Source organism: Strix uralensis, chromosome 9, assembly GCF_047716275.1.
Source record: "Strix uralensis isolate ZFMK-TIS-50842 chromosome 9, bStrUra1, whole genome shotgun sequence".
Classification (NCBI taxonomy): Eukaryota; Metazoa; Chordata; class Aves; order Strigiformes; family Strigidae; genus Strix; species Strix uralensis.
In genome coordinates, this window is record NC_133980.1 from 30,785,052 (window position 1) to 30,796,855 (window position 11,804).

The 11,804-nt window shown below is 58.6% G+C and overlaps 1 protein-coding gene across 1 annotated transcript; it reads left to right on the forward strand.

Moving 5' to 3' along the window:
- Positions 1–5,579: 5,579 nt before the first annotated feature.
- LOC141946971 (acrosin-like) lies at positions 5,580–8,056 on the forward strand. The gene is made up of 5 exons (XM_074877438.1): positions 5,580–5,705; positions 6,018–6,215; positions 6,551–6,816; positions 7,078–7,223; positions 7,700–8,056. The coding sequence occupies exons 1-5, from the start codon at positions 5,620–5,622 to the stop codon at positions 8,054–8,056; spliced, it is 1,053 nt and encodes a 350-aa protein (XP_074733539.1). The 5' UTR covers positions 5,580–5,619.
- The last annotated feature ends 3,748 nt before the right edge of the window (positions 8,057–11,804 follow it).

Below are 11,804 nucleotides of genomic sequence, written 5' to 3' on the forward strand. Positions count from 1 at the left end.
CCAGCGCCAGCTCTTCCCAAACACGACCCGCGTGTGTCACACCGACCCCAGCACAGGCTCGCCGCGGGGAATCAGCGCAGCGGCTCCCACTGCCAACCCGCAGCAGGCGCTGGTCATCATTCAGCAACACCCCGGGATCCCATGCAGCTCCTGGGGGACCAACGCCCTCCAGCCCCCGCTGTGCTCTCCGTCCCGGCACAGAGGAAAAGCAGCTGGCCAGGAGTGAAGCCAGTGAGGAGTCAGCACGGGGCTCCCTGTCCCCCCGCTCTCCTCTCCTTGGCCCCGGGCGACACCTTCCACCCCTCCAAACTGGCAGCAGATACGGCAGGGACAGAGTAGTTGTGGCTTCATCACTGGCGTTAGCCAGCCTGTGCCTCAGCTTCCTCCTGCGTGAGCTGGTACCAGGGCAGTTGGTGCCTACATCTGGGGAGCTTTACACCAGGCCAGATAACACTGAAAAGTTGCAGGGGAGTCACAAGGCTGTTTTTGCTCAGAGCAGCCATCAACAGGGTGTAGGTACAGGGCCCAGTGACATCTGGGCTGTGGGTAAGCAAAGGCTGAGGGCAGCCATGGAGCGAGGGGCCGGAGTGTCCAGGAGCCCATTGCCTGCGGAGCGGCTCACAGCCGGCCCCAGGTTACGGGGTGTCGTTAGGGCTGATGTCATAATGGGGCAGATACAAACCACCCGACGACAGGGTGTCAGAGCGTCAGTGCTGCAGCCGCACTGCCCATGGTCACTGCAGACATGCTGCGCTCCGTCCTGGAGCTGCCGGCGGCCTCTGAGCCTGCCCAGCTGCCCCCCATCACCTACCAGCTGCCCCAGGCCAGCGTCTGGCAGGGGGGGCCAGGGCCCATGGGGGCCCCAGGGCAGCTGGTGCAGCTGAAGCCCACGGACCTGCTCGAGCAGGGGCCAGATGCCTTCGCGGAGGCCTCTCCTGACCAGGCAGAGGACACCACTGCCAGCCATTTCCTCGCCTGGCTCAACACCGCAGACAGCAAGGACACCGTCCCCGATGTCCCCGACAGCCCCAACGTGACGGCCTTCTTCCAGCAGATCCCCTACCTCTCTGCCTACGTGTTGGAGGGCAGCAGCCCCAAGAAGCAGGCGGCGGTGGCAAGGCTGGGGGACAGCGAGGACACTGTCCCCAATGTCCCAGACTTGAAGGCCCTCCTCAGTGAGCTCCCCGACCTCTCCAGGTAAGTGGAAGCGGGTGGTGGTGGTGGTGGGGAACAGTGAGGACACTGTCCCTGACGTCCCTGATTTCCCCAACAGCCACACCAACACCGCGTGCCTTGATGAGCTCCCAGACCACTCTGTGTACGTGGTGGACGGTGACTGCCCCCAGGACCAAGCGGTGGTGGCGTGTTTAGGGGACAGTGGGGACACCATCTCGACCGCCAATGTCCCCATCTTGCCTGCTGAGGTCCTCGAGGAGCTCCCTGACCTCTGCAGGTACGTGGCGGGGGGTGGCTGCCCCAAGGAGCGAGCCGTGGCAGCAGGGCTGGGGGATGGCGAGGACACCGTCCCCAATGTTCCTGATGTCTACAACCTGACCACTTCCCTTAACGAGCTCCCCCACCTCTCGGAGTACAGGGCAGAGGGCAGCTGCAATATCGAGGAAGCGGCAGCGGTGATGCTGATGGAAGGTGAATTCATCTTCCCTGATGTCTGCGACAGCCTCGCCAGCACCACCCCCTCCAATGAAGCCCCCGACTTCTTGGGGTACGGGGCGCAGGGCGACTGGCCCAAGGACCGCCTGGCAGCGGCAATGCTGGGGGACACCGACCCCTTCTGGGGGGTGCCGGCCTCCCCCTCGCAGGACCCCACAGGGCAGCAGGGCAGGATGGAGGCAGAACTGCCCACCTGGCTGCCACTGAGTCCCTCAGAGACATCCGAGGAGAGCTCTGCGGAGACTCCTCTGGAGAGCTCAGAGGAGAGCTCAGAGGAGAGCTCAGAGGACAGTCCTGTGGAGAGTCCCTGGAAGGGTCCCCTAAAGGCTCTTCCAGACAGTCCCCTGCTGAGCGCACAGGGGATCCCACAGCTGAGTCCCCTGCCCAGCCCCTCGCATCCCTCCCGGCGTCACCCACCCCGCACGGCCCGGCTGATGGAGGAGGCGCTGTGGAAGCAGCCCTGGGTGGTTCTTACCCGCCTGCCCCTGGAGAATCCGCTGAAGGGTCCTGAGGAGAGCCCTCTGCCCAGCTCCTCGCGTCCCTCCCAGCGTCACCTGCCCCGCACAGCCCGGCTGACGGAGAAGGTGCTGTGGAGGCAGCCCTGGGTGGTTCTGACCCGCCTGCCGCTGCCCTTGGGTGTCAACTGCCGGGGGGTGCCCGGATCGGGCCGGCTGGGCGGCAAGTGGGCCAAGCGCCCCGCGCCGGCCAGGAGTGCCAAGGCACAAGAGACCTCCCTGCGGGACAACATCCCACCCAAGAGGAGGAAGATGGTGGTGCGACGGGTGGGAAAACACTCAAAAACCCCACGGGAGGCAAAGTCAGACAGGGACGGCGTGGTGACGGGCAGCAGCAGGCAGCAGGTGGGCAGCAGCAAGCGGAGAGCACCCGATGGCAACAACGTGCCCACCAAGCGAGCCAGAACCCTGAGGGACGCCACGGGACAGAGTGCCGCCCGCCCCCCCCGACCGCTTCTGACAGGCGGACAGAGAAGGCGTGGAGCTGGATCCGCGCCACACGCAGCCTGCACCCGCCCGCTCCAGCCCCAGCCCTCTCCCGTATCTCTAACTCTTTCTTAATTCATTAAAGTTTCAGTGTTTGTTTCACAGCGCCTCTGCCAGCGGTCATTTGTGCAGTGGGAGGTGGGGGGTTAATGCAGCCCCTGCCCCATGAGCCGATACTAACGAAAATTGTCTGGAAGCAACAATCAGCATGTTGATGGGGTGATTGCGCACCAGGTGAAAGAACCCAGTTTTGGGACAACAAACACACACGCACACCCTGACTGCACACCAACACACACACACACACACACACACACACACACACTCCCTGACTGCAGACCAACACACACACTCCCATGGACGGCACTCCTCAGCCTCCTGCTGCCACTGCTCCCAGCCTCTTGCCGCTCCATCCCCTTCAGTTGCTCCACACTGGAACCCTGTCCCAAGCCCACCAGACCCCCCCCACCCCCAGCTAACCCAGCTCAGCCCTAGAGCTACCCTGCAGCTCTGTCCCAGTGACCCCTCTGGCTAACGGGGCGCTGGGGCAGCCAGCTGTGGGCTGGGGAGATGACCAGCCCTGCTTGGAGGGCAGCTCAGTGCAGCCTGGGCTCGGTGCTGGGTGTCCAAGCTGAGGCCTCTTGACAGAAAGCCGGACTTGGTCAGGGTGGGACCGTGACACAGCATCATCTCCAGAGCCAGAACAGCTCCCTTCAAACCATGGTCCAGAAGAAGCAAAGGGCGTGCCCCAGTGCCCAGAGATGCCAGCTCAGCTGGAGATGTGTGGTGCAGCCCTGGGTGGGAACAGAGCTGGGAGCTGCAGCACCATCACGTGCCAGGGGCCAGGAGCGCAGCAAGAGGGGGTTGGGATGGACGGTCCTGGCAGCTTCAGAGGCAGGACCTTGTGCAGCCAGTGCAGAACGGACACGTCTAGGTGGGAAGCAGCTCAGGGTGTGCATGCTTGAGCACGTCCAGGTCCTTCATGACTCCGGGAGGTGGAAATGTGGCCGGCGGTTGGCAGGCCTGGTCCTCTTGTAAGGTCTGTCAGGGGTGCTGGGGCTGATCAGTCAGGGGGGCTGCAAGCACACGCCATCCACAGGACTGAAAGGGTCTCTCTCTCCTCTTGCTCGGGAGCTAGGCCAGCTTCAAGTTCAGCAGGGAATGGCACACGCACGCAGCACTGCCACCCGTAGCTGGCCCTAGACACGGGGTGTTTCCAACTGACGGGTCCCTCTGACCTGTGTTCCCTTCTGCCATCGCTAGCAGCCAGGCCTCGGGAACCACCCCCCCCGGGTACAGAGTGGGGCCACGCAGAAAAGGATTTGGAACTCACGTGTGAGTAGCTCCTTGATCCCCCCTTCTCTCCATTTTCTGTGCTTATAAATCCCCCTCATCTTCCCCAACTCCTCCCTTTCTCCGTCCTTATCTCCTCTCACACAAGGGACCCACCCCTGGTTGTTTTTCCCCCTTGCTCCCAGGTTTGCTCCATCTGTGAACACATTTGGTGATTCAGGTGCTGTTAGTGAGGTCACCTTGGCCTTCCATGGCATTCCTCATGCTGTTTCCTGGGTACTGCTGTCCCTGCCAGATTCCTCTCCCTAAAATGACCCCATCTCTTCCTTCAATTATCTGTGAACTGCGGCCATCTCCCACATCATTCCCCCTTAGCCACCTGCCAAATCTGGTGCTGGAAGAGCAGAGTATCCACGGAAGACAAGATGCCTTCTCTCAGGCCACCTTCTGCCTGCTCTGAGCAGATCTGGGGCACCACCTTCAGGCCAACTTTCAGAAACCGAAGCGGCCTTGAGTCCAGTTTGGGGCCCAGCCCTGGTGCCTCTGAAGCCGTGCTACACCTCAAGGGCCCTGAGAGCAGCTGTTCCACTTTCAGACGGAGCCTGCCCTGGCATCCTAGGGACCAGGCTGGGCACTCAGCTGTGTGCCTTATGTCTATCCACACAAGCCAGGATGCCAGCAGGGAGCTCCCACAGCTTTCGTGAGCTTTGAGGCTGCCACTCTTCAAGCCACGGCCTCCAGGGACCCAGCCCTGCTCGGCAAAGGCAACGCAGGTGGCTGGCTCCTGCTTCTCTCCCGTGACTGCCCTGCACGGCCGCATGTGAGCATGGCTCCGCCATACAGCTGCAGAAGGCAGACTGACGAGCTGAGGCCGATCCAGGATTGACCAAAGCCATGGAGAATGGCATGTGGGGCTGAGAGCAGGAGCAGCCTTCTCTGTTTAGGGCTTGCAGTTGCCTGTCGTCGGCCACGTGTACCAGGTGCCACAACCGCCCTTGTCAATGCTGGCCCAGAACAGCAATAGAGCGCACAGACAGCAAGGACAGGAAGCCTGCCAGAGGGGGGTGCTGGGGCTGACATGGCCAGTGTGGACAGTGCTGCATCTGTGCCGGAAAGTTGACACTGCTTGGGTCTGCTCGGTTTATTGCACTCGCACATCACTGCTTGCCTGCCGCGGCTGTAACCAGATCGGCTCTGCAACACCCAAAAGTGCGTACTGCCTGTAGTAGTCACGTTCTCTGGTGTACGTTTGTTGGGAAGGACCTGGTGGCAAAGGGCTGCAGAGAGCAGGGGGCAGTGAACTCCCCGAAGAGGCTGTGGTGCCACACTGGGTTTTTTCCTGCTCGCCATTGGCAGGCGGTGCTGGGGGCCGACGCTGCTGCCTGCCACAGGGCCTGCACACCCCGTCCCGCAAGCCGAGCATTCAGCGGGGTCTGTCGGGGGTGTCCGATCCCAGCTTCTGCCTCCCCTCCTGCTTGGAAACCCCCATGTTTTCCCCCCCCGCCCCTAGAGACCACCGTGCCCAGCCCCCAGAACCAGCGACACTGTGACATCAGCCCCGTTGCCAAGGGCACCACCGGCACCGCGAGCCCTGTGGGCACTCTGTCAGCTGCTGCACTGGTGGTGACAAGCCCTCGGTTCTGGCAGCTGGCACATGCCGCTGGCAGCGATGCGTTTGCTCCCGCTCCTCATCCTGCTGGCCCTGTGCTGGCCTGCGCACGGCGCCTGGGACAGCTGTGGGTAAGTGGCCGAGGCTCTGGGAGGGAGCTTGGCAACCTGATGGGGTTCCCTGGAGGGTGCCTGCTTGTCCCCCGTGGCCACACCACGGCTTCCTCAGCCCCATGCGGGAGCCTCGCCTCCTCGCAGCACCCGGGCTGCTGGCACAACTCGCCTGCGGGGCTAAAGCAGAAACGGGGGCGGCCGCCCACCCACCCCACGGGGCTCCGTGGCCTCACTGTCCATGCAGCACCTCGTGGGGAGGGCAGACGGCTGACCTTCAGCCGGGACAGCAGTAAGCCATAGAGCAGGATGGTGATGAGTTTCTGGTTACAGGACCTGCGGGCTGCGGCCCATGGCTGCTCACTCCGGCACCTCGCGCGTCGTGGGGGGCACAGACGCCCAGCCAGGGGCCTGGCCCTGGATCGTGAGCATCCAGGATCCCTACGCAGCAGGCACGGGGCACATATGCGGAGGGTCCCTCATCAGCCCGCAGTGGGTCCTCACAGCAGCCCACTGCTTCATCAAGGCCAGGTAAGGAGGGCCAGGAACGGGGATATCCCCCCAGCACTCGCAGGTGCCCCGTCCGCAGCATCATGTGCTACTCCCGTCCCCTTTTCTTGCGGTACACCCAGTGCCTGGGCACTGCAGAGCCCCGCTGAGAGGCTGCTCAGGAGAGGGCTGGGCTCCTGCCACGGCTTCCTACAGCCTCCAGCTCGACACGCCATGAGCCCAAGGCATGCAGGGGCAGTCGCAGCTTCCGTAGTGTGCTTTCCTCTCCCCCATGTGAAGCATGGGGCAGGGAACTGCTGGGCTGCTGCAGCATGTGGCTCCTCTCCCTCTGAGCCCTCTCCCCATCTGCCTTCCAGGCACATCAGCATGTGGCGCGTGGTGATCGGGGCCACCCAGTTGACTCATCTGGGCCTGGAGGCCCAAGTGCGCAACATTAAACGGCTTCTGGTTCACGAACACTACAGTAGTATCTCGGAGGAGAACGATATTGCGCTGCTGGAGTTGGACCAGCCTGTCCAGTGCAGCTACTACGTACAGCTCGCCTGCGTGCCCGACGCCTCCCTGCGAGTGTCCAAGCTGACGACCTGCTATGTTAGTGGCTGGGGGTCCACGACGGCGAGAGGTGAGTTCCCAAAAGTGCTCGTTTCCCGAGTGCGAGCTCGGCACACGGGGAAGGTGGGCTTGGCTTCCTGACAGCAGGGCTGAGAGCCAGAGTGCGGCTGCGGGGTCGTGTGCCCATAGAGACATGGGCCTGGCCCAGGGCCCATGGCCAGACAGAAGGGCAACGCCGGTGCAAAGCCAAGCCCCAGGGAAGGGCTCACCCAGACAGGGCAGGAGACCTGGCAACGAGCTGCTGGGTGTTAATTCCTTTCTGTGCTCACAGCCGCAGGATCAACGGATGTCCTGCAGGAGGCCAAGGTTCACCTCATCAACGTCCGCCTCTGCAACAGCAGCCGGTGGTACGCAGGGGCCGTCCACCCCCACAACCTGTGTGCTGGCTACCTGCAGGGCGGCATCGACACCTGCCAGGTAGGAGCCTGCGACAAGGCAGCGCCCAGCGGCACAGGCAGCCCCGGTACAGCCGCCCAGACACACCCCGGCACGGCCTTTGCCTGGCCAGTCGCCCTCCCACCGCTGGGTCCCCACCGCTGGCGGGGCTCACCTCCCCTTCCCCAGCTGCAGGCCCTTGCCCAGGGTCCCACTTGTCCCGGGACTCTGCCCAGAAAGCCCATCCAGCGCTCCTGGCAGCCCCGAGGTCCAGATCCCAATCCCAAAACATCCCTCTTGCACACAGCCAGCATCGCTGTGCGGAGATGAGAGAGAGCCCTACCCCACAGGCTTACTACCCTCTCCCTGACAAGGTTCTGCAGGCCTCAGCACTGAGCAGAGCCTCTCTGTGCAGCGGATGCAGCCCTGGCAGGTGCTGGCAGAGAGAAGGAGCCAGCCCTAGTGCTGCCAGTGGCCACCCGACACCACCTGAACCCTCCCTCTCTCCTCTGCTGCAGGGTGACAGCGGTGGTCCTCTTGTCTGCAAAGATAAGAATGCTGACCACTTCTGGCTTGTTGGGGTGACCAGCTGGGGGAAAGGCTGCGCAAGAGCAAAACGGCCCGGAGTCTACACCTCCACTCAGCACTTTTATGACTGGATCCTGGTACAGATGGGGCTGCACCCAGCAGCAACGGCTACTCCAACGCCACGGCCAGTCTTCACATCAACACCCTTTCAGAAGCCGAGGCCAACAACGCAAGCGGGCAGCTCTACGGCCTGTCCATTTCCACGCCAGAAGCTGGCGGAATTCTTTAAGCTGCTGCAGGAGCTCCTGCAGGGCCTGTGGGGGAAAGAGGCTCCAGCAGCAGCATGAGCAGGACCCAGCTCAAGCTGCAGTGCACCGCGACCATCTGCTGGGGCACTGCCTGCTGATCCAAAGGCAGCCTCAGTGTCAAAGGCTGCTCGGTCCTGCCCACACACACAAACGCTCCAGTTGAGCATTCCAGTTGTTGAAATAAAGTTGCTGGTTTTCACCATGCTGCAGTCCAATTCAGTCTCCTGTGCAAGGCAAGGATTCCATGCCCGGCACCTGCAAAATGAGGCTGCAGGCAGCCAGGTCGGGCACAAAGGGAAAGAGTCACTCCGAAGGGCTGGTCAGAGGGGAGGGTGAGGGTGTGGTGGAAGAGGGGGGCGAAAGGTCTTGGGGACAGCAGTTGGAAACGCAAAGTGTCTTACGCCGGCTACTGGTGGGACTCTTGTGTGTGTGTGCGTGTGTGTGTGTGTGTGCGTGTGTGTGTGTATGCGTGTGCACAATGCACCAGTGAACTTGAAACTGGACTCTCTTGTGACACAGGAGACACAGATCTGGAAAGACCCACGGTTTGCCCCGATGACTGGGTAAGGAGCTTGACATCCAGCCATGGATATTACATGGACTTAATTTCCATACCGTTAGTTGAGGAATCTCTGCACGTGCTGTGCTTATGAATCGAGGGAGTGAAGGTGTGTTTATGTTTCGCTAGTAAACACCCAATCCTGATCATCTGGAAAGGCAGAAAAGGACTGGCCTGTGCTCATGTTTATGTAAGCGGTGGTTACGAGTACATGGGCGCTGGTAAAGGCATCGCTCTGCCTGTGTCAATCTGTTTTGCCGTTCACATTAATTGTGTAACTCTGTGTGTGTGTTTGTTTACGCGCTCTTTGGACGCAGCAGAACGTGGGAACAGCAGCAGCCACATCCATCAGACTGGGACAGGAGAAGCCTCCGGGGTGTGAGAGTCCACCGGGTTCAGCTCTCGTGGACCTGAAAGGAGAAATCCCCCGTGTTCAGAAGTCTGCTGGATCACGCTGCTCTGTAACAGAACGGGGAAGGGGGCCCAATGAAACTCTGCAGCAGAGACGATGGTGTGGACAGAGAGGCAGCAGTGCCTGGGCTGTGGAAGCAATGGGGAGGGCTGGCAGCTGGACTGGCACTGGACAGTCACTGGGCTGCCTGCTAACAAAAGGGCAGGAAGGATGCAAGCTCAAAGCTTTATAAAACAAGTGATTTGGTGTTTGTTTTCTCCAGTAGGTACCATTAAAGCATCTGGGCAGGACCCTTCCCTGCAGGCCCAAGAGTGGCTTAGCTCTCCTGGCAAGCTTTGCCTTGAAGCAGCATGCAGTAACAGCTCAAAGTTTTGATAGCCAGCCAGCCTGTATGCTGGCACAGGAGGATGAGTCCAGATGATCCCCCTGTTCCCACAGAAGCCACAGCTGAAGTAGTTCACACTCCAGACGCTGGCCCGTGAGCCCTGCCCAGGCAGCCGCTCCCTACCTCTTTGGGAGAAGCTGGATTAACTGTTCTGCAGACTGGGCCTCTTCATTTCCTAGTCTGGGTGGAACACAGCAAACAAAGACAAGGCACAGGACTCTCCTGAGCAGTGTCCACTCACACATAGAACACTAAGAATTCACCTACACACAGGTTCTGTCTACAATACGGCTGTAACACCACATCCATATGCCTCAGTCCTCCGGCACAGTCCGTGCGATCCGTGCATTCAAGGCTGGCTTGACACATCCTACAGGAAAGGCTTTTATTAGGCAAGATCTATCATGCCCCAAACCACACCCCTGAACCAGATGAACTTCCCTAGACTGCAGTGGGAGCCCAGACACCTTCTTCAGGTGGACACACCTCGTCATAGCTGCCATGATTTCTACCATGAATGCCAGCAAGGAAGCCCATGTCTGACACTGTACTGATGGAGAACAGCAGGAGGCTGGTCCTGAGGGTATGTGTTCTCTCGCTGATGCTGAGCAGAAAGCATTATGCACTCTGACAGGATGCAGGAGACAGACCACAACCCAGATGACAACAATAATGAGTGCCTAGCTGTCGTTCCTGAGAGGAGGGAATCATCCAGTGATCCGCAGAGGAAGGTGAACAGCTTTGCCAGCAGGTCTGTTTAGACACTGTAGCCCAGAGAAGTACCACAGAACCCTGCAGGCCGAATTACCAATACAAAGGCAGTTACTGACTGTATGGGGGAGGGGAGCCACATAACAGGTTGTGCTCCTTTTCCATCAAGACATCCTGCAATTTTTATCTAGGTACTGCTCCAATCAGCTTTTGAGTTCTTGCTGGGGGAAATGGGCAGTGGGGTAAGGACAGAGTTGGAAGGACATCGCTTGAATAAAATTTAAATGGATCAAATCAGTATTTTTAATTGCTAGCAAAACAAAGAAAAGAACCTGTAAGACAGCATGCAAGGTCAGTAGAGGACCCAGCTATTCATCTGGCAAAATACAGCCCTGAAAGACTAATACTCAAGAACTCATCTGGACCTAACAGATGTATGACATTCCTTCTCAGCCAGGTCAGAATCCTGAGATGTTGAAAGAAGATATACTGGATATACTGAAAGAAGATATCACTGGAAGAGACAAGAAATACAAGGCAGAGTGATCATAAAAAGCACTATACAGGAGAAGTGTCAGCTGGGACTGTTATTTGTCAAACTCCCCCAGATCACAGCTGTGACACTACCCTTACCGTGACACAAGCAGGACCCTTATGGTAATAGGTGCATGGGTGCTCTGGAACCTCTCCTGCCCAGCCGTGTCCCAGAAGTCTGTACACACAAAAACCAAGCTTAGAACGACACAACTTCCCAAGCCCTGCGTTCCTCACAACTTAAAGCCAGGATGCAAAGTCCAGTCCACCTACTCAGGGTCACAAATTAGGTTTCACCTCACTGATCTGAAAGATTCCAGGGCTGAGATTATGCAAAACTAGGGCCTTTTCTTAGCTAGGCTTAGCTATGAGTAGTGCAGACACTGAACATCGCTATAAACATGCTAGCAAAAGAGAAGTCATCAGTAGACATGACTTGTAAAGGATAGTAAGACAGAGCTCGTCAAAAGTGCAAAGAGTGATAACAATATACGATACTTTATCACTAGAGATGACAACAGGAAACAACATCTAAACGTCTTGAAACAGCTTGATTTCTGACACAGTGATAAATAGCCAGGTGCCTGCCATGGGAATTGTTCCCTCTCCTTTCACAGGCAGGAGTGGCCTTGGGAGGGGAAGCATTTCCTCCAAACTGCCCGGGCAGGGGAAGGGAAGGTGATCGCTGCTGTAGGGCTCATTCTCTTCAGATCTGATCAAAGCACACTGGGATTTTGACCATTTAATGTAAAGAGCTGTGAATCACGGTAGTCTTCTTGTTGTGGTCCTCAGAATCCTGACACTGTGGTCAAACCAAGTTATATTTTCACCCTTCCCAGACTATTAACCCAATCCCAGAATATTGTCAGTGCAACAAACTCCGTATTACCTTATTCATTTAGACCCACAAGATGATATGGCTTAGAGACACAGAATCAATCCACAGAACATAAAAACAGGCATTATGCGATGCTAATCCCCTTCAGCAAACAGCAGATTAAAAAACCTCCACAGAGTACATGGCTGCTTTTTGTCCCTTCATGATTTTAGTAGATTCATTTTCTTCCATTACAGATAGCAGACACTCTGTTCTACAAAGTGTCCCAAACACCCTACATTTTGGTGGGAGGGTTGCTGAGGGGATCAGGGATGAAGGACAGAAATCTACAGGCAGTGAAGCTTCATT